The sequence below is a fragment of the Monomorium pharaonis genome, chromosome 4, assembly GCF_013373865.1.
Source record: "Monomorium pharaonis isolate MP-MQ-018 chromosome 4, ASM1337386v2, whole genome shotgun sequence".
In the NCBI taxonomy this organism is placed as follows: domain Eukaryota; kingdom Metazoa; phylum Arthropoda; class Insecta; order Hymenoptera; family Formicidae; genus Monomorium; species Monomorium pharaonis.
In genome coordinates this window covers 19437997-19459235 of record NC_050470.1, presented here as the reverse complement: position 1 = coordinate 19459235, position 21239 = coordinate 19437997, and the positions used below count along the sequence as shown (strand labels likewise).

At 35.1% G+C, this 21239-nt stretch overlaps 2 protein-coding genes across 2 annotated transcripts; both read left to right on the top strand.

The window, feature by feature from the left end:
* Positions 1–8770: 8770 nt before the first annotated feature.
* LOC105834449 lies at positions 8771–12347 on the top strand. Its single transcript, XM_036285935.1, has 3 exons — positions 8771–10520; positions 10669–10854; positions 11211–12347. The coding sequence occupies exons 2-3, from the start codon at positions 10732–10734 to the stop codon at positions 11802–11804; spliced, it is 717 nt and encodes a 238-aa protein (XP_036141828.1). The 5' UTR covers positions 8771–10520; positions 10669–10731; the 3' UTR covers positions 11805–12347.
* A 6360-nt stretch (positions 12348–18707) lies between these two features.
* On the top strand, positions 18708–19271 carry LOC118645247 (translation initiation factor IF-2-like). Its single transcript, XM_036285942.1, has 2 exons — positions 18708–18978; positions 19052–19271. The coding sequence occupies exons 1-2, from the start codon at positions 18732–18734 to the stop codon at positions 19255–19257; spliced, it is 453 nt and encodes a 150-aa protein (XP_036141835.1). The 5' UTR covers positions 18708–18731; the 3' UTR covers positions 19258–19271.
* Positions 19272–21239: the final 1968 nt, after the last annotated feature.

Genomic DNA, 21239 nt, shown 5'->3' with positions numbered 1-21239 from the left:
TTAGTATGATATTATCATGCTATTATTATGTTATTATGAAAAGACTAGTATATAAATCATATTTGGTACGTGTATTTTCAATACGAACCAATAAGTGTAATGATTGATTATAGAGCGAAAGATTATTTTGACCAAATTATTCTGTCAGATAGTTAAAAAAGCTTTTAATAAATCGAAGCATAATGTTAAACGTAAATGTTGCGAATGTTCTTAATATGTTAATTATTTTTTTCCAAATTACGAACATTCCACCAACGCTTACACGTTTACGTGCATATACCCGTAAATTGTAGAACCAATATTTTTGCTTAATATTTTTACAATTTATATAAACTACTTATAAATACACATGAATACACGTGGAATAAAAATGTATTAACTTTATAATAATATAATTTTATGTTAGACATAGAAAGTACGAAGAGTAAATTGTTTTAAATAACAAATAGCACTTTTAAATAGAAATACTTCAATTATAAATCTTTTGTATAACACATTTTTCGATTTTAGTTTATCAGATATTTTAAAAAAAGTTGTAAAACTGTGTTTTTAAAGGGTGATTTTACCTCTTTAAACTGTTTTTGGGTCGTTATTGAAAATTTATAAATTCATGTACCCCTATTACTTCAAATTTTATTATAATCTGAATTTTAGTGTAATAAATAATCTGTCATAAAAAGAATACAAAGGGTGAATTATTTTTAGGAAAGGGTGATTAATTTTTTAATATAATTTTTTTTTGAAGAACGAACAGTGTATTTAAAAAGATATATGTATTTTTATTATAAAATTTTTATATAAGACATTTTTCGATATTTTGTTTACGAGATATTTTGAAAATAGTCAAAGAACTTTCTATCTTTGAAGGATAGTTTTACCCCTATAAACAATTTCTGGGCCGCTACTTAAAATTTATAAATTCATGTATTTATAATTATCCCCCACGTTTATGCAGTTTTGTTAAAATATTAATTTCCGGGTTTGCGAAGTTTTTTTGTTAAAAGTGTGAATATGAATTAATATTTGTCTTAATTAATGGAAAAAAAGAAACTTTAAATTCTACATTTTTTTAAGAATATCTTGTATGTAACAAATATAATTACAAATAATTGTATATAATATTTTGAAAGAGAATTAAGACAAGTATTACAGAAGATAGATGCAAAAATTATGTAATTTATTATAATATAAATATTAAGTAATAATATTTATAATATATTATAACATAAATTTTTTAGTCAGTGGGTGTGTGTGTTGATAAATAACGAAATTTGATTTAAGTTTTTAGGTATTATCACTTAAAAAAAAATGTAAAAACTCATGCAGAAAAAAACGTAAAATATACGAAAATTAAAATGTGTATTTTAATGGAGGATCTAAAATCATTAATTGATTATGCTTTATATGTATCAATGCGTATTATTGATGAAATATTTAGTAGAATTAATATTGATTATTGTATTAATTAAATATATTTATTAGTATTAAATAATTATATTTATTGCGCATGAAATAAATTACATTTATATGTAATTTTAAAGTAAATTAATTTATTATATATTATATAATATAACTGTTATATGAATTATGTTTAGTTCTATATATTGTAAATGACTTTTTTCAATTGTAAAATCACAACAGCATTATTAATTTCGAGTTTCTTTAAGTGCAAACAATGAAGAAGTGTGAGTAGCGATTTTTATTAAATAAATAAATTAATATATATATATATATGTGTGTGTGTGTGTGTGTGTGTGTATGTATATAAGCAAAGCAAAGATCGGCGTGAGGATCTTGATTGTGATCTTGAACTCTATTAAAATTGTTACAAAGTACAAAAAGGCAAAATAACAAAATTTTGTTATAATTAATTCCAAAGTATTTTAATGTTAAAACCGATAAGTAAAAAATATATACATATATATATGATTGTACTTAAATTGCAATGTTGCAAAGGTTTGACGAAGCTTATAGAACAATTATAATTTTGCGAATTCAATATAATTGAAATATTCAAGAATTTTAAAAAATAAACAAGTTATAAAAGTTAAAGAAGTCTGATGTAGTATGAAAATAAAAATTACTAAATGTCTATAGATTCAAGAATATAAAGGGTTAATAATTAATCAATATCTTTATTCACTGATCCCTTGCAGAGTACAGGCGGACTCCTACTCTGGTTACAACTCTTAATCATGTTTACAATTAATAAAGGAATAATATATACATCAAACGCTCTAACATATTCTACCGAGAGAGAGAGAGAGAGAGAGAGAGAGAGAGAGAGAGAGAGAGAGAGAGAGAGAGGAGAGAGAGAGAGAGAGAGAGAGGAGAGAGGAGAGAGAGAGAGGAGAGAGAGAGAGAGGGGGAGAGGGAGAGAGAGAGGGAGGGAAGGAGGAGAGGGGCAGGGGGAGACCATACCATACCTTTATTCATTCCCAGTCATTCGGTTTCACATTCACACCCTGACCTCCGCTTCCGCTGCATTTTTTTTATCGCTCCTTTATCTTCACTATTCTCAACTATTCATATTCCTCTCCCACCTCCCAGAAATACCTCTTTTCCACCTCTGTCTTCTGCTTCCTCCTCTCCTCCTCTCTCAATTTGTTCAGTTTTTCTCCATCATTTCCTGCAAACCTCTTTCTGCCTCCCAGTTAGTACACTTTTCCCATATATGATCATATGTCTCTTCTTTCCATCCACATAATCTACAACTCTTACTTTCCTTATCCTTCCAATATCTTCCACTTCTCATCCTACTTCCCAATCTGTATCTTGACACCCTCTGTAATCTTTTCTCCTTCCAATTCTTCCTGAGGAATTTTGGTACCCCTTTCACTCTTCCGCACCACTTATTATATTTTGAACCCATAATTCTCTTTCATCTTTTTTTTCTCTGCCTACTCTTCATCTTTTTTATCACCTCAGTCCTCAACAGACCTTCTTCTCTCAATCTGTTCATCTTTTCTACTTCCCAACATCTATCTTTGTACAACCTTCGTCTTTCTTCTTCTTATCTTGCCCTTGCTCTATCCTTTCTTGCATCCCTTTATTTCTTCCTAAAACTTTTTAGCTAATTCTCCTTCACTCCCCTTCTCTAACTTTTTTAAATTATTGCCTCCTCATACTTTTATTCCCGCCTTCTTTTCTAAACTGTCTCTTTGCATTTTTTCACAGATCATGTAACCCGGCACGCTTTTCTCTACTTTGAACACTCTCAAGTATCTTTTTTGCAATTTCTTTATCCCTTGTTTCCTCTTCCATGTCCATATTTCCACACCATAACTCACTACCGACCACACTAAGAATCTGTGAAGCTGACACGACATTCTATTAATATAAAAAAAATTACAGTTCTAATAGCACTTTTCGTAATTTTCAACTTCTTTATAAAAATAAAAAAGGAGTTTTGCAATTCTTACATGAAAAAAATAAAAGTTAAGATTGTACTAACTTTGTGAAGTTAACATGCCATCTCTTTAAAGTACAAGAAAGCAATATTGTTACGCGCGTCGCCTGGTACAACTCTCGAGCGCGAGTCAGCTGTTGGACCGTTCGGAATTATCGATCGGCCGGTTGTCGGTTCGATTTCGTTAACAACGGATGATTGAGAATAAATAACAAATGAGTTGAATCTCGTTCTCGCGTCTGTACGGACGTCTCTGTTCTTTCGGAAATAAAATTTGAGAGTTAAAGAGTGTGTCTTTCATTTTCGCGAGCGCGCGCGTAACAATATTAATATTTTTAATACCAATTCCAGATAGTACTGCCAGAGTTCTACCATTATGTGTGATAACAAAAAAATTGTAATGATTTCCTTTTTTTATACATTTTTAAATTTAAACATGATTAAACACTTTTAATATTAGATATGACACTCGGACAAAAAGTGTCGTGCTGAATACTTATGATAATTCTAGTGACAATTCTCACCAATACTTATACAGTTCTTTGTAATCATTTTTTAACAGAATTCCGTCAAGTAAAAAATTTTTATTAATTAAAAAAAAAGATTTAAGAAGGGTCATACGTAGTCAGCGCTGTTGTCCGTGCGCAAAAATAAATTACACGCCAAGTAATAATTAAATGGCTTTAATCGTGAAAATAATAGTTAGCAAACGTTTTGGTTCACTTTGTGCAATTTTTAGTGCCAAAACAATTTTCCAGTATAAATTGTATAGCGATCCAGAGCTGAGTTCAACCAACACAGCCGGTTCCAAAGCCGGATGAAGGGACTGATTATATGAAAAAATAATAGAGACTTCGATTTTAAGAACAACTGGCTATATCAATAAAATTCACCTCAGGATCACAAACCATCTTTAGCGCAAATTTAAAAGCCGTAGAACAGTAAATAAGTGTGTCACGACGCAATCCATTGATAAAAATAATTATACCATTAATCAGTTAATGTCTATTGCAATATTAAGGCACTAAATACTTTCGTATAAGAACGGAACTGAACGTTATGATGTCTCCGAAGCGAGTGAGGTGTATTTGTGGATTTTAACCGTTGTTGTTGTCGCAAGTGTCATGTTAGTAAGAGGCACAATCATTTTCATACATTTTGTTTTTTAATGAAAGGTAAATACATTTTGTTTAATAACTCCGTGTCAATTTGAAGGTTGAGGTCGTTTTCTTGTTTTTTAATATATAGCATTTCCGAAATTAATCTTCTGTTTAATTTTTTTCAGTATCCAGAATCTTAACTCCTTTCCAATCAAATCCATGGTTGTGACGCATCCTGTAGTCAGTAATTACCGAGCTAATAGCATTATTCTATCTGATGTTTTTTTCATGCTCTTTGATTCTTGTTTTTAATTGTCTGCCTGTCTGGCCCACATATGATGCATCATAATCCTTATAATTTAATTTATATACCACATTTTTCTTATATATTGTCGGTAAAGAATTTTTCTGTACTGTAATATATTTTTGCAATTTATTTTTACTGAAAAACGACAGCTTCAATTTCGTATTTCTTAATATGTTATTAAATTTTTCTGATACACTATGTATATATGGTAAAATAAACCATGGAAAATTCTCTTCTACCTTACCTTTAATATTTTCTTCATCCTGAGATTTTTTGTTTTATTAATTAAAAGAATAATTTTATTAAGGCTTTTCCAAATGCATAATTAATAAAGAAACTCTCAAGGCCATGTCACTAAAGCAATTGCAATGTACACAAGATGGCTGACTATCACTGTAATGAATGCGAACCTCTATAGGAAGAATGCAAAATTATTATAAAAATCACATAAGCACTAGCGATGAAATATTACTTATGATAGAATATTCACTAATGATATTTTAATTGCAAACGTCTAAATATTATATATATGTATTCATTTCTATTACTTATAAATAATTAATAATGGTTAATATTAAAGTCATAATTACTATATTAAATAAAAATATTAATTTACAACTAATTTTATTAATTACGCAATTTATACAAATATTTAATGCCTAGATATTGATTATTAATGCATTTTTATTAGTTATATAATTTATACAAGTCTAATCAATGTTAAAATATTAATTAACAATTGATTTATAGTAAAAAGAATATTAATAATTGCTGGTTAAGCAAGTGCACTGACCGAAGGCCAGTGACCCTCCCAGAAGTACCCTCCCCGGTTACACGTCCAAAATCGATATATAAACACCGATTTAAAGATAACGAGCGGGCTTACTTGCGTACCATACAGCGACGAACGTATGTCGCTCGACATTACATATTTGTTTATTAAGTAACGAATTAGTGTAACTTACTTGAAAGAATATATATATTGTTTTAAAATCGTAATCGTCGTTATCTTTGTGGAACCTGACCCAAGGAGTTACGGCAGCGATCCCCAAATACCGTGTCTCTTAATAAAAGGCATAACAAATCTGGTGGTAGCGGTGGGATACATTGCCGAAAAACTTACCAAGAAGGAAAAATACTCTCCAACGGACTCAGAGCTAAGAGGAGAACGGATGACACTCACTTGGACACGGTTCAAATGGACACGGTGCATTTGGAAACTGTGCTTTTGGACACGATATCTTGCGCACGGTTTAAATAATCACGGTACATTCGCACACTGTGCATTTGGACACAAAAGAAATTTTATTAAAAATGTACACCAGTTATATGCACACGTAAAATTTGACCACCGGATATTTGCACACGAAAAAATGCCTACCGTTCACTTGGACACGTAAAAGTTGCACACCATTCATTTGCACACCGCTCACTTGCACAACATCACTCATTTGCACACCAAGAAATGCGCACCGATAATTTGCACACGGAAAGATGCGCACTGATCATTTGCACACGAAAAGATGCGCACCGATCATTTGCACACGGAAAGATGCGCATTGATCATTTGCACTGTGACGTGACGTTTTTCGTCAGTCACAAGGGCCGGATGGCCCGGCCGGGAAAAGGTCATTTGGGGCCGCTCATTACCCCGAGCGGGGGAGGAGCGGCCTCTCCTTTTCTCAATAAGATTTTGTTAGTTCTTAAGACACGTAGGTATCCGCCTAGCGGAAGTCGCGATCCGCGGGAGAGGTGGTGCGCCAAGATGACCTTTTGTGATTAACGGAGCAGCCGTCGAGGGAAGATGAATGAGAAGCATAGACGACCGAGCGGCGGGGCCCCGGACAGCCGGAGGACAGCGAGCAAGGGCAAGTAATTGCATACAGTACTGAGGTACGTTGTAAAAGTCAGGGGACAGACACTGCCGTTATACTGTATTGTAGAGAAAGGAGCAGCAGTCCGGTGCAGCCGGAGGCGACGCCGGGGAGGAAGCATGCGCCCCTACATCCGACAACCAGGATGGAGGAAGCCCCAGCCGGCGCGGTAGCCACGGCCCCGAGGAGTAGGCCGGACGGGGCCTGATCAACCCCGAGCCGGCTCAGCAGCAGCCGAAACAGCCAAGGACATCGTGGCGTGCCATCCGCGGCCTTCAAATTACGCGGCGTCATGACCAGAGGCGCCCTCGGACGCTGAGATCCTGCAGGACGGGTGTAGGACCCCCCATCGACTAGCGATCGGTGTGCGCAAATCGAAGCGCGATCGATGCGCGGGCCGCTGCCGGCGTCCGCGGCGCCCCCGACCGCTCACGGTTCGTCACTGTTCGGCGAGATAGCAGCGAGAGCGGTTCCACGGCCATCGACGACGCTACCCTGCTTGTAAGGCCACCACTTCGACCACGCGGTAAGAGCGAAGACGGCCGGCCCGGCCTTTAGTGAGAATTAATTACCCTACCGAGCGTTCGGTAGGCGGATTTATTATTCTCGGGATACCGAGAGTCGAGTCACCGCGTAGCAGGGCCGTGTCGATCTTCGCCTCGTATAGAGTAGTCATTGCGCCTATTGTCTCCTCCCTCAGGGAATATGTCGAGCCGACAGTCGATCTTTGTAATTGCGTAAGAAGTAAAGTCTCGCGACGGGATAGCGCGTAAAGTAATACCCGCCGGGATTCATCTGCCGCATACCGAGAGTGTGAGCCGGTTGTGCAATACCGAGGCGGGCTTCCGCAGATGAGGATTTCTGCACGGAATGCGCAAGTTACGTAGCGGCCTATCCCGTTTATCGCCTATTAAGTATTGTTAACGTCGTGTGTCGTCATATTGAAGTAGATTGTATTCTGTGTAGAGTAAGCTTTGAGCTACTGTGAATGTTGAGTTAAGTACGCTATAGCCGTACCGGTCAGTGCGTTATAATGATTAGATTGTAATCGATGGCAACGCAGTTGCCATTCTAACTTCAATACATGCTTATTATAATTATTCAGTCGATCTAGTTATTCACGCGAGACCTCTTCTCTCCTATTCCGCGTGCCGAGAAAGAACCTCGCCCCTCTGCCATTTCGTGTGGAGGCGGACTAGCCGGCATTTGGCCGTCGTGCGAAGTACCGAGAGTATCGCGAGTTTTGTGCAGCGCGAATTACGCGCCTGGCGCCCAACCTTTTGTTGAGAAGCACGGCGAAGTTGCAGACGCGAAGAAAGTAACGTTGCAGCACACGGAAAGATGCGCACTGATCATTTGCATACGGAAAGATGCACACCGATCATTTGCACACCGTTCATTTGGACACGGTGCTTTGGACACCGTTTATTTGCACACCGCTCAGTTGCACACCGTTCAATTGCACACCATTTAAGTCGCAAACCCATGTGGTGCAGTGAATGCCTTACATACACACACACACACACGCGCGCGCGCGCGCGGGTGCAAGGGGGGCCTTCGATTCCCCTCCCGCGCTCACCCCGTCAAAGTCGCTAACCCATGTACACATTGCAATCGCAGCCACAATGTATGAATATTTAATATGCGTTTAATTGAACGTGCAATTGAACGGTGTGCAACTGAACGGTGTGCAAATAAACGATATGCATCTTTTCGTGTGCAAATGATCAGTGCGCATCTTTTCGTGTGCAAATAATCAGTGTGCATCTTTCTGTGTGCAAATGATCAGTGCGCATTTTTCCGTGTGCAAATGATCGGTGCGCATCTTTCCATGTGCAAATGATCAGTGCGCATCTTTCCGTGTGCAAATGATCGGTGCACATTTCTTGGTGTGCAAATGAGTGGTGGGCAAGTAATCAGTGTGCAAGTGAATGATGTGCAAGTGAGCGGTGTGCAACTTTTACGTGTCCAAGTGAACAGTGGACATTTTTTCGTGTGCAAATATCGATGGTCAAATTTTACGTGTGCATATAACAGGTGTACATTTTTAATAAAATTTCTTTTTTGTCCAAATGCACAGTGTGCAAATGCACCGTGGTCATTTAAACCGTGCGCAAGATATCGTGTCCAAAAGCACCGTGTCCAAATGCACCATGTCCATTTGAACCGTGTCCAAATGAGTGCCTGCGGGAAGCGAATTTAAAGCTGCAGCCAGACAAATGCGAATTTTTACGCAAAGAAGTATTATAAATTATCTAGGGCACGTGATTTCGTAAAAGAAAAAATATCACCTGACCCAGCAAAACTGCAAGAAATAAAAAAATTTCCAGAGCCACAAAAAGTCAACGATGTTCAATCATTCATAGGCCTTGCCGGATATTATAGAAAATTCATTAACGAATTTTCCAGAATCGCAAAACCGTTAACTAAATTAACAAAGAAAACGGAAAAATTCGCGTGGGCCGCCGAGCAACAAATAGCATTTGACACAATAAAAGAAAAATTAATGACGGCACCAGTACTCCAATATCCAGATTTTACGAAAGAATTTAATGTGACCATCGACACTTCCGATTATGCAATCGGAGCGGTATTGTCACAGGGACTGATAGACAACGACCCATTGCTTACGCGAGCAGAATATTAAATCGCCCAGAGCAAAATTACAGTACCACTGAGAAAGAATTACTCGCAATAGTGTGAGTTGTAAAACATTTTCGACCATATGTATATGGAAGTAAGTTCTATATTGTGACCAATCATAAACCTCTCATATGGTTATTTAATGTAAATGATCCCCGATCAAGATTGATTCAATAGCAATTAAGACGAAGACGGCGAACACGTACGTTAGTACATCTACTGAAGACGAAAAAGAAGAGGACAATGATTGCGAACCAGCACATGCAGAAGATAAGAAGAAATTTTATATGAATACCACGATGCACCTACAAGAGGGCATCAAAAAATTGAAAGGACAATAAAACGAATACGATTAAAATATAATTGGTCTGGATTAACAGCCGATGTGGAGCGGTACATAAGGAAATGCAAGCTATGCCAGAAAAATAAACGTTCTCAAAGAATAGAGGCACCTCTTGTCACAGATACGCTTAGCTGACCCTTCGAGAAATGTGCGTTCGACATTGTAGGACCACTAACATTAACAAAAAATGAAAATCGGTATCTACTAACTACCTTTCAGGATCATCTCATAAAATTTAGTAAAGCGATACCAACACCAAACCAGGAAGCAAATACCGTGAGCAAAGAATTTGTCACAAAAATTTTCCTGGAATACGGCACGCCGGAATACGTACTAACAGATCAAAGCACAAACTTTATGAGCGAGATATTAAAAAATACGTACAAATTATTGAAAATAAATAAAATTTACACCAGAGTTCTGCAAACAAGCCCGATCCGCGCAAGGCCTCAAAGTTTAAGACACATTAGCCCGCGAAACCCAGCCCGTGCGCGGCCCGCACGATAAATATTATGTTACTCTATACATTTTTGTAGCACTATTTCCTTAATATTTTTTGGAATAATTGCATTTTGCAAATGTTCTTGATCGTTTTTAGCGACGCAGTTATGACGTGAAATATGCGATGACCCAGATTTATGCCCATTGTAGCAATAAACTTTACCACAATTATTGCACTGTACAAAATCCATCTGTTTATCTTCATTATCAACAATTAAACGAAATTTTTTCCATATTCCACTTGATAATGAACTGCATGGCGCGATAGTTTTATATTCTCCGTTGGAAATTTTATCTTTGATTTCAATTTTTTGTTTTCTAGCGGATCGTTGATTTTCAGTATTTTGTTGCGAAGAGCTTACCATTTTCAACACAAATGATTGAATGAGAAGCTATTTACTACGAACGTACACAAACTTCTATGGTACAAACTTCTAACGTACACAAACCATAGTGCGCGTCTGCTCCAAGGCAAGGAGGATACATAGAAGTTTGTGTATGTTCGTAGTAAATAGCTGTTCGTAGTAAACATCCGGTGGAACACGCGGTTACTTATGATTGAATCAATAATAAATCAGTACGACGAAATTTATAATCTGTTTGAAGAGAAAATGGAACTTGAGAGACTGCAGATGATTGATATTACATTACTCGAACAACTTAATGAATTTCTCCAGGTGAGTAATAAAAAAAAATTTTTTTATTTTTTTAATAAAAATGAATAAATTTTTAATAAAAATAAATAAAAATAATTGAATAATTTTTTAAAATTAAATTTTAAATGTCATTCTTTCGATTTAAGTAGAAAACTTTAAAAATTGTATAATTTTATTATAGAAAATACATATTTACTATTTTTATACAGAAATGCTGAAAATAAGTGTTGTATTATAATATTTTTAAAAAGTTATCAAATTATTAATGTTAATATTACAAAACTCAATAGTATATTTTGTTAAATTTTTGTTTCAAATTAGTTGGGCTCAAAATAGTTGGGCTTAAAAATTATTTTTTACGTTACTTCTCATTTCAGCCATTCAAAGAAGCAAGCAAGGAAATGGAGGCTGAAGATGTCCCAACACTACATCTTGTTTTGCCATGGGAATTAAAATTATTGGAACATCTAGAAACAAAAATAGCCAATGAAAAAAATGAAATAAAAGATTTACGATGCAGGGCATTAGATTTTACAAAAAAAAAAAATTTAATTCACATGTATCACAAAATTGCAACGTTTCTGTGGCCTCCATTTAGATATCTTGTAACGATATCTTGCCGTTCCTCCGCTGCCGCTAGAGCGGAGATAAGGCCGTTACCCCCACCTCGCGCAGGTTCCCTCCGCTCTTCTCGTCTTTCCTCACCACCGAGTGGAGGGTATATAAGCCCTCCACCCGAGACCGGAGTCAGAGCTTCCCCGCAGTGGTGCAAGTTTTGGGCCGCGAGCACCTCGGGTGCTCCGCCGAGCACCGCCGAGCACCCGAGTCGGTCGCGTTCGTACCTCGAGACTCGGGCCGGCTCGGTCGCTCTCGCTACGCCTGCCGCTACTCGGTTATTAAAAAGAGAGAGACGTCCGTCTCTCTTCCTCCAACGCTGCCACGAAAGCGTGCGTTCAGCGGCCAGCGATTGACGCTTGACGAAAGGCGCCTATGCTCCCCCCGTTTCCTCGCATGTCCCCCGCTCATCTAAAGCATCGCGATCAACAAGCAGATCAATTGATATCAATCATTGATAGCATTGATCATATTATTCATTATTATTAATTATTAAATTTTTTTCCATTCATGTAATTTATTGTCTTATTTAAATTATAATAAATTAATTATAATAAAACCAATTATAAATGTACCTTAAGTAATAATAAACATTTTTAATAAATTATTAAATACAACTAAAAATAGAAAGAGCTGACGAGTTAGCAAAAGATCTTTATATCCAAATTCTTTATTCTATATTAGTTAATAGACATTTCGTTATTCAATCATTTTTAATGTATAGTTTCCCCAGATGTCAAATGAAACATAAATTAATTATCTTGTCGGTGGTAACGATAACATTAACTCTTAATTACATTGCAACTTTGTTAAATATTAATACTCAGTTAATCAACAATTATAAATACATACATAAATTCGTGAAATATGTAAAATTAATGTAACGTGATCGTGTCATTCTTAAAATTAATTACAAAGTAAATTAAATAAGAGAAATATGATAGTAGTCCGCAATTTAACAAAATAAGAAAATAATAAAAATACATATATAATAACAAGACTCGTGACAAACTCATCTCCGACAAAGTATTTAGTTACTATTAAAACTCAACTAAGTCATATCCAACCGACATTTCAGGAATAAATGTAAGACAGAGAAAACTCTTGAATTTATCACGTATTCTATTATTATGTATGTATATATTTTTATTACTTACTTTGTTAAATTGCGAATTATTTTTATACTTCTCTTGTTTAATTTATTTTGGAATGAATTTCGAGAACATAAACACGTTTTATTAATTTTATACATTTCACAAATTTGTGTGTGTATTTATTATTAATTACTGTTGATATTAAAAGAAAATACTATATAGTTTGAATCAAAATTTAACTAATGTTGCTTTATTCTCACCGATAAGATTTTAACTTATTTTTCTTTCAATGTTGGCGTATTTATGACATTTATTTCTTAATTACTAACAAGGGAACGGACAGAACTGTCCCTCACCGATTTTAATGAGCTTCGGATATGTTGTAGAACATAAGAAAATATTAGACCCATATTTTTTTTTATCTGCGTATCTCGACATTTAGGGGTTGAAACCACCCCTCGAAAATAACGCATTTTTTCGTTTTTTGCGAATATCTTTGAAACTATAAGGTTTATGAAAAAATGTTCTATACGAAAGTTTTATGGCATTTTATACTCTTTACAACAGTATATTTATATTTTTTAAAAATTTCAAATTTTTTAATTTAACCCACCCCCCATCCCTTTTTTTCAACATTTTAAAAATTTTGTAAGGACAAAAATTAAAGAGCATTAAAAGCCGAATCCACCCATATATAATAACATATGGGTTCCATCATTCTCAATTATTAGCAAAACGAGATAGTAATCTCGCGCTATAGGTGCTGCGCTAGAAGTAGTGTTGCGTTATTTCTTTAGTCGCGTCACACTCAATAACTGCCTCTTCTGCGTATATTTTTATATTAAAACATAAAAATGGATTAATCTTAATTATATAATACGCAACGTATTACACGATATAAAGCATAAATGCATATATATAACAAAAGTAGCATATATATACGTATGTGCCTACGTACATTTTCATTGTTACAAATGCGAATATAAATTAATATGAAGCAAAATATTTTTTAACATTTAAAACTGCAAATACAATATAACAAAATATATAATATCAAGAGAAAAATATAAAACATAAACTGCAATAACTATTTGCATAATTATATTATTTACACTATATGCACGTAGCACGCTCTGATAATAAAGATAATATAAGTATATAAGTATATAATTTAATTTAATTTGAAGTTTGAAAATACATTTATACGGATGTATATATACATTTTGCATACGACACGGACAAATAACTTTAATATCAGTGTTGATAGAGGGACCGGTTGTTTTCGCGTAAGTGCATCACGTGAGGCTTCAAAAAAATATCTATTAGTAATAGGAAGGAGATCTTTGATCGTACATCTTGCACACGACAACGTATAAATATAGTAACAGTGATAGACGGATCGGTTGTTCTCGCGCAGGCGTGAGGCTTCAATAAAGCATCATCTCCTTCCTATTACTAATAGATACTTTATTGAAGCCTCTCGCCTGCGCGAGAACAACCGATCCGTCTATCACTGTTACTATATTTATACGTCGTGTGCAAGATGTACGATCAAAGATCTCCTTCCTATTACTAATGGATATTTTATTGAAGCCTCATGTGATGTGCTTGCGCGAAAACAACCGGTCCCTCTATCAACACTGATATTAAAGTTATTTGTCCGTGTCGTATGCAAAATGTATATATACATCCGTATAAATGTATTTTCAAACTTCAAATTAAATTAAATTATATACTTATATACTTACATTATCTTTATTATCAGAGCGTGCTACGTGCATATAGTGTAAATAATATAATTATGCAAATAGTTATTGCAGTTTATGTTTTATATTTTTCTCTTGATATTATATATTTTGTTATATTGTATTTGCAGTTTTAAATGTTAAAAAATATTTTGCTTAATATTAATTTATATTCGCATTTGTAACAATGAAAATGTACGTAGGCACATACGTATATATATGCTACTTTTGTTATATATATATGCATTTATGCTTTATATCGTGTAATACGTTGCGTATTATATAATTAAGATTAATCCATTTTTATGTTTTAATATAAAAATATACGCAGAAGAGGCAGTTATTGAGTGTGACGCGACTAAAGAAATAACGCAACACTACTTCTAGCGCAGCACCTATAGCGCGAGATTACTATCTCGTTTTGCTAATAATTGAGAATGATGGAACCCATATGTTATTATATATGGGTGGATTCGGCTTTTAATGCTCTTTAATTTTTGTCCTTACAAAATTTTTAAAATGTTGAAAAAAAGGGATGAAGGGTGGGTTAAATTAAAAAATTTGAAATTTTTAAAAAATATAAATATACTGTTGTAAAGAGTATAAAATGCCATAAAACTTTCGTATAGAACATTTTTTCATAAACCTTATATTTTCAAAGATATTCGCAAAAAACGAAAAAATGCGTTATTTTCGAGGGGTGGTTTCAACCCCTAAATGTCGAGATACGCAGATAAAAAAAAATATGGGTCTAATATTTTCTTATGTTCTATAACATATCCGAAGCTCATTAAAATCGGTGAGGGACAGTTCTGTCCGTTCCCTTGTAAGTGGCTTCCACGCTACCCATGAGGTGCCACTAATAGCGCGTTAGGTTTTTTTACGTGGACCTTCGCCAGTAGCCCTATTATACCACATTTAATTGTTTCATATTTTTAACACATCTATTTATAGATGTGAGGTCTAGCGTTCTAAACCAGTTTTTAATTAATTATTTAACACATCTATTATTCATAGATGTGAGGTCTAGCGTTCTAAACCAGTTTTTAATTAATTATTTAACACATCTATTATTCATAGATGTGAGGTCTAGCGTTCTAAACCAGTTTTTAATTAATTATTTAACACATCTATTATTCATAGATGTGAGGTCTAGCGTTCTAAACCAGTTTTTAATTAATTATTTAACACATCTATTATTCATAGATGTGAGGTCTAGCGTTCTAGACCAGTTTTTAATTAATTATTTAACACATCTATTATTCATAGATGTGAGGTCTAGCGTTCTAGACCAGTTTTTAATTAATTATTTAACACATCTATTATTCATAGATGTGAGGTCTAGCGTTCTAGACCAGTTTTTAATTAATTATTTAACACATCTATTATTCATAGATGTGAGGTCTAGCGTTCTAGACCAGTTTTTAATTAATTATTTAACACATCTATTATTTATAGATGTGAGGTCTAGCGTTCTAGACCAGTTTTTAATTAATTATTTAACACATCTATTATTTATAGATGTGAGGTCTAGCGTTCTAGACCAGTTTTTAATTAATTATTTAACACATCTATTATTTATAGATGTGAGGTCTAGCGTTTTAGACCAAATTTTTGAACATCATTATTGTTTATTTGAAGTGGAAGGCTGATGAATCTCATCATCATCAATATCATCATCATCATCACTACCTGCAGCATATAATGTTAAATGAAATTTGGTTCTTTTAGGACATGTAACATATAATTTATTTGTAGACATTAAAGTTAAATGCTTCTCATTAATTTTTATATCAAGAGCATTTTCTTTTCTCGCTTTCAATGCTGATTTCAAGACACAAGTAGCATTGATTGCTGCAGGCGAAAGTTTATTTCGTTTTTTTGTTTTTAAATCAGGTAGAAAGGAAAAGATTCTCTCTGAGTCGGCATTCGAATTTGGCAGTGATCTAACAGTATTCACAAGAGACTTTAAATTTGGAAATTGGTTACTGCGTTGGAAAATTTTTTTCCACATTTCATCAAAATTTAACATTGTCAAATTATCTTTTTCTGCTTCTGTAAAATCTTGATGTAAAGCAAACCATTCTTTTTTTAATCCATTGTCGTCAAATCCGGTAAAAGTTTGAGCAACAAAAGAAACATCGTTAAATGAAGTTTCTCTGTTAGGATCACGTAATGCTGTCTCTACTTCAAAAACTTTCAATTTTGACAAAAATGGGTCGTTTATTGGTAATTTCTTTGAAATGTCTTGAGCAGCAGTAATATAAAATTGCAAACAGTTTTGTCGAACTGTTGCAACTACATCTACGTGTCCTTGTGTAATTAATTCATCAAGATATTTTTCACATTCAGTTCCTAAATATATTTCATTTAATGATTTGTGATAATCTGTTTTAGAAAATTCAAAATTAATATTTACAGATTTTAAAAACTCTGTTTTTATAAAAGGTTTACAAATCATTATTAGGAACTGAAGTGATTTTGGCTGCAATAGATGTATTCTCGTTTCTATTGCTTGGAAGAATGCATTAAACATATTAAAAAAATTTAAAATATGTTTTAAAAATAACAAATATGGTTTTACATCAAGTTTTTGCATAATATTTAATAAATATTCGCCAGTCTTTATCTTTTCATTTATAACAGTTTTTTGTAAAAAAAGCTTAATAGTATCCCAATATTCCAAAAGTCTGTCAATACACAAATGCCGAGAAAGCCATCGTGTATCGGATAATTTTAAAATTTTGCGGTTTGTTTCCTGAAAACATTCACAAAATTCTTGAAAAATAGCAGATCGCTTGGGACTATTGTTAATAAAAGTTGCTATTTTTTTAATAAATTCCTCGCAATAGTCTGGAATCTTATTGCATGCAGCATGTGCAACTAACGCGGCGGAATGACATGGGCAAGACAATGTTAAAAGATTTTTACAAATGTTCCCAAGCTTTGTTTTAAAAGATGAATTTTTGCCTGTCATTACGGATGCATTATCACATGATAAGGCAACAATGTTTAAAAATGGAATTTGTAATTTATACATATTATTCCTAAATGCCTCAAATAATTTTTCCGCGTTGCTATTTCTTGCATCAATATCGATTAATTTAATCAATTGCGAGCGAACATCTAATGTTTCAGGATCAACATACCGACTATGAAACGTCATCCATTTTTGATTTGTAATATCAGACGTTTCATCAATAAAAATGGTAAATTTATTATTTTGCAGAATGTCAACAACACGATTGGTTTCAACTGGACATAATACGTTTGAAATGATTTTGTTACATTTAGTCCGACTCATGCTCATGGCTTCTAATACTTTAGAATCTTTTCCTATCTCTTGGAAAAATGAGAGAATATCTTTTGCCGTTTGATGAGAAATATTTTTTTCGGCAATAAATGCAGCGTATTTAATTTCTGCTGCTTTCTTTCGCTCATCAAACGACAAAAGCGATTCGTCCGTAATATTAATATCTTCGTCTGTTTCCTTTCTTTCTTTATTTCTATCTGCAGCAATTTTTAAGTGCATTGCGGAATCTGCATGACGATAAATGTGTGACAATCTAGCATTCATGTATTTTTCACAAAATTCACAAAAAAATAATGTTTTATCATGTGATGCTTCACGTAACCATGGTTTAAACAATTCAATATCTAACCATTCTTGTCGAAATTTTTGTTTTGTCTGATAAGCTTCATTTATATCGTCAATTTTTGTTAAAGAAAATGTAGCTTTTTGCAGATTTTCTTTGTGACACGTAGAATTTGCATGTCTTGAAATACGTGTATTACAAGAAAAATTTTTCTTACATACAGTGCAATGATAAAGATCGTCATTCAACGGTACTTTACGTATCCAAAATTTATATTGAGTGTCGCTAAGCCAAGCTTCCTGAAAACTTCGCTTATCTTTCTTTTCTAAGGGCTCGCACATTTTTATAGACAACAAGAAAGAAACCAAACGAAGAATCAAATAGAAAAAATTAAAAGAAGAATAAATAAGGGAAAAATATATAAAAGTTTCTTACTGATTTCCCAATCAAAACTTTCAGCTTTCTCAATATAACGTTGTTTGTAAAATGCACTTACGTTCAAAACGTTACACTCAATCGCATAAAAATAATACATTAACACAGTAAAATCAAGTAACAATAAACAAATCGTGATATCGTGCTCTCCGCACACAGTCAAAACGACAAACGCGGCTCGCACTCACACAATGAAGAATCAGCCGCGTGGCGCCCGGCGAGCGGCGCGCAGCGCAACACGTGCACGCGATTTTCAATTGTTTACCTAGCTCTGCCGTTTTGCACATTTCGCAAGCAACCGTCATGGACCACGATTTGTCCCGTAAGTAGTAAATTATTATTCTTTTTTCTGGATTATTATAAAAATTTCTTTTATATTATATATTTTTTTAACAGAATCGCAAGAAGCTTCTATGCAGCACTTGCTGCAGCTGTTGCAACAGCAGCAACAACAGCAAGAACAATTACAGCAGCAACAAACGGAAGTGCAACGACAGTTGCACTTCCTTTACGAAGAGCTGCAGAAAAAGCAGCAGCCGCCGCAGGAGCAACCTCTGCAGGAGCAGCCGCTGCAGGGGCAACCGCAGCAGGAGCAGCCGCAGCAAGAGCAGCCGCAGCAAGAGCAGCCGCAGCAGGAGCAGCCGCAAGAGCAGCAAATATGTAAGTATTTTACATTATTACGTATTAATATCAAAAATTATTGTATTTTAAGAATGTATTTATTTATTTTTAGACAGAAAAAGAATAGGGGGCGGTCGCTCGAGGGCCCGTTGGCGAGCGCAAAGGGGGATACCACCTCGCCGACGTGGCGGCCGAGGTGGCGGCCGCGGTGGCGGCCGAGGTGGCGGCCGAGGTGGCGGCCGAGGTGGCGGCCGAGGTGGAGGCCGAGGTGGCGGCCCCACCTACGTGTACCATTATAAAAATTATAACATTTATTAAATAATTGAAAAAAATACGATTTTTTTATATATCTTTTTATATTCCCTTCTTTCTTCCTTTCCTTTTTATGTATGTTATATATATGTGTATGTACGATTAAATAATTTATTAATTAAAAACTGGTTTAGAACGCTAGACCTCACATCTATAAATAGATGTGTTAAAAATATGAAACAATTAAATGTGGTATAATAGGGCTACTGGCGAAGGTCCACGTAAAAAAACCTAACGCGCTATTAGTGGCACCTCATGGGTAGCGTGGAAGCCACTTAGTAATTAAGAAATAAATGTCATAAATACGCCAACATTGAAAGAAAAATAAGTTAAAATCTTATCGGTGAGAATAAAGCAACATTAGTTAAATTCTGATTCAAACTATATAGTATTTTCTTTTAATATCAACAGTAATTAATAATAAATACACACACAAATTTGTGAAATGTATAAAATTAATATAACGTGTTTATGTTCTCGAAATTCATTCCAAAATAAATTAAACAAGAGAAGTATAAAAATAATTCGCAATTTAACAAAGTAAGTAATAAAAATATATACATACATAATAATAGAATACGTGATAAATTCAAGAGTTTTCTCTGTCTTACATTTATTCCTGAAATGTCGGTTGGATATGACTTAGTTGAGTTTTAATAGTAACTAAATACTTTGTCGGAGATGAGTTTGTCACGAGTCTTGTTATTATATATGTATTTTTATTATTTTCTTATTTTGTTAAATTGCGGACTACTATCATATTTCTCTTATTTAATTTACTTTGTAATTAATTTTAAGAATGACACGATCACGTTACATTAATTTTACATATTTCACGAATTTATGTATGTATTTATAATTGTTGATTAACTGAGTATTAATATTTAACAAAGTTGCAATGTAATTAAGAGTTAATGTTATCGTTACCACCGACAAGATAATTAATTTATGTTTCATTTGACATCTGGGGAAACTATACATTAAAAATGATTGAATAACGAAATGTCTATTAACTAATATAGAATAAAGAATTTGGATATAAAGATCTTTTGCTAACTCGTCAGCTCTTTCTATTTTTAGTTGTATTTAATAATTTATTAAAAATGTTTATTATTACTTAAGGTACATTTATAATTGGTTTTATTATAATTAATTTATTATAATTTAAATAAGACAATAAATTACATGAATGGAAAAAAATTTAATAATTAATAATAATGAATAATATGATCAATGCTATCAATGATTGATATCAATTGATCTGCTTGTTGATCGCGATGCTTTAGATGAGCGGGGGACATGCGAGGAAACGGGGGGAGCATAGGCGCCTTTCGTCAAGCGTCAATCGCTGGCCGCTGAACGCACGCTTTCGTGGCAGCGTTGGAGGAAGAGAGACGGACGTCTCTCTCTTTTTAATAACCGAGTAGCGGCAGGCGTAGCGAGAGCGACCGAGCCGGCCCGAGTCTCGAGGTACGAACGCGACCGACTCGGGTGCTCGGCGGTGCTCGAGGTGCTCGCGGCCCAAAACTTGCACTACTGCTTCCCCGGCCTGCGAATTGAGCCAGGCATCCTCGAGCGCATATTGAGCGCCGTCACCTAACCTAGCGATCCTACCCGGGCACGCAGTGAGTGCCTTCCTGGCCGCGTATTGAGGGGCCGTACACCGCCACGCTCCGTATCCGAGCTCTCGGCCGCGCACTGAGCGGTCGCGCATCGCTCCGTCCTGGGAACTCCGTACTGAGGAGAAACCGGTGCCGCGACTGTCACCACGCGGGGTGACAACGGCAGCGCGATCGAACAGCTGATGCGCCGATCAGCTGAGACCGGGTAACGAACCGCGCCGCCAACCGCACCGCTTTACACACCGCTGCGCCGCCAGCCAGGCTGGCCACCGTACACCGCCGCGCCGCTAGCGCCGGGCCTTAGGGCCACATCGCCGCACCGCACGTCGCACCGCCGCGACCAATCATAGCGCCGCGATCCGCCGC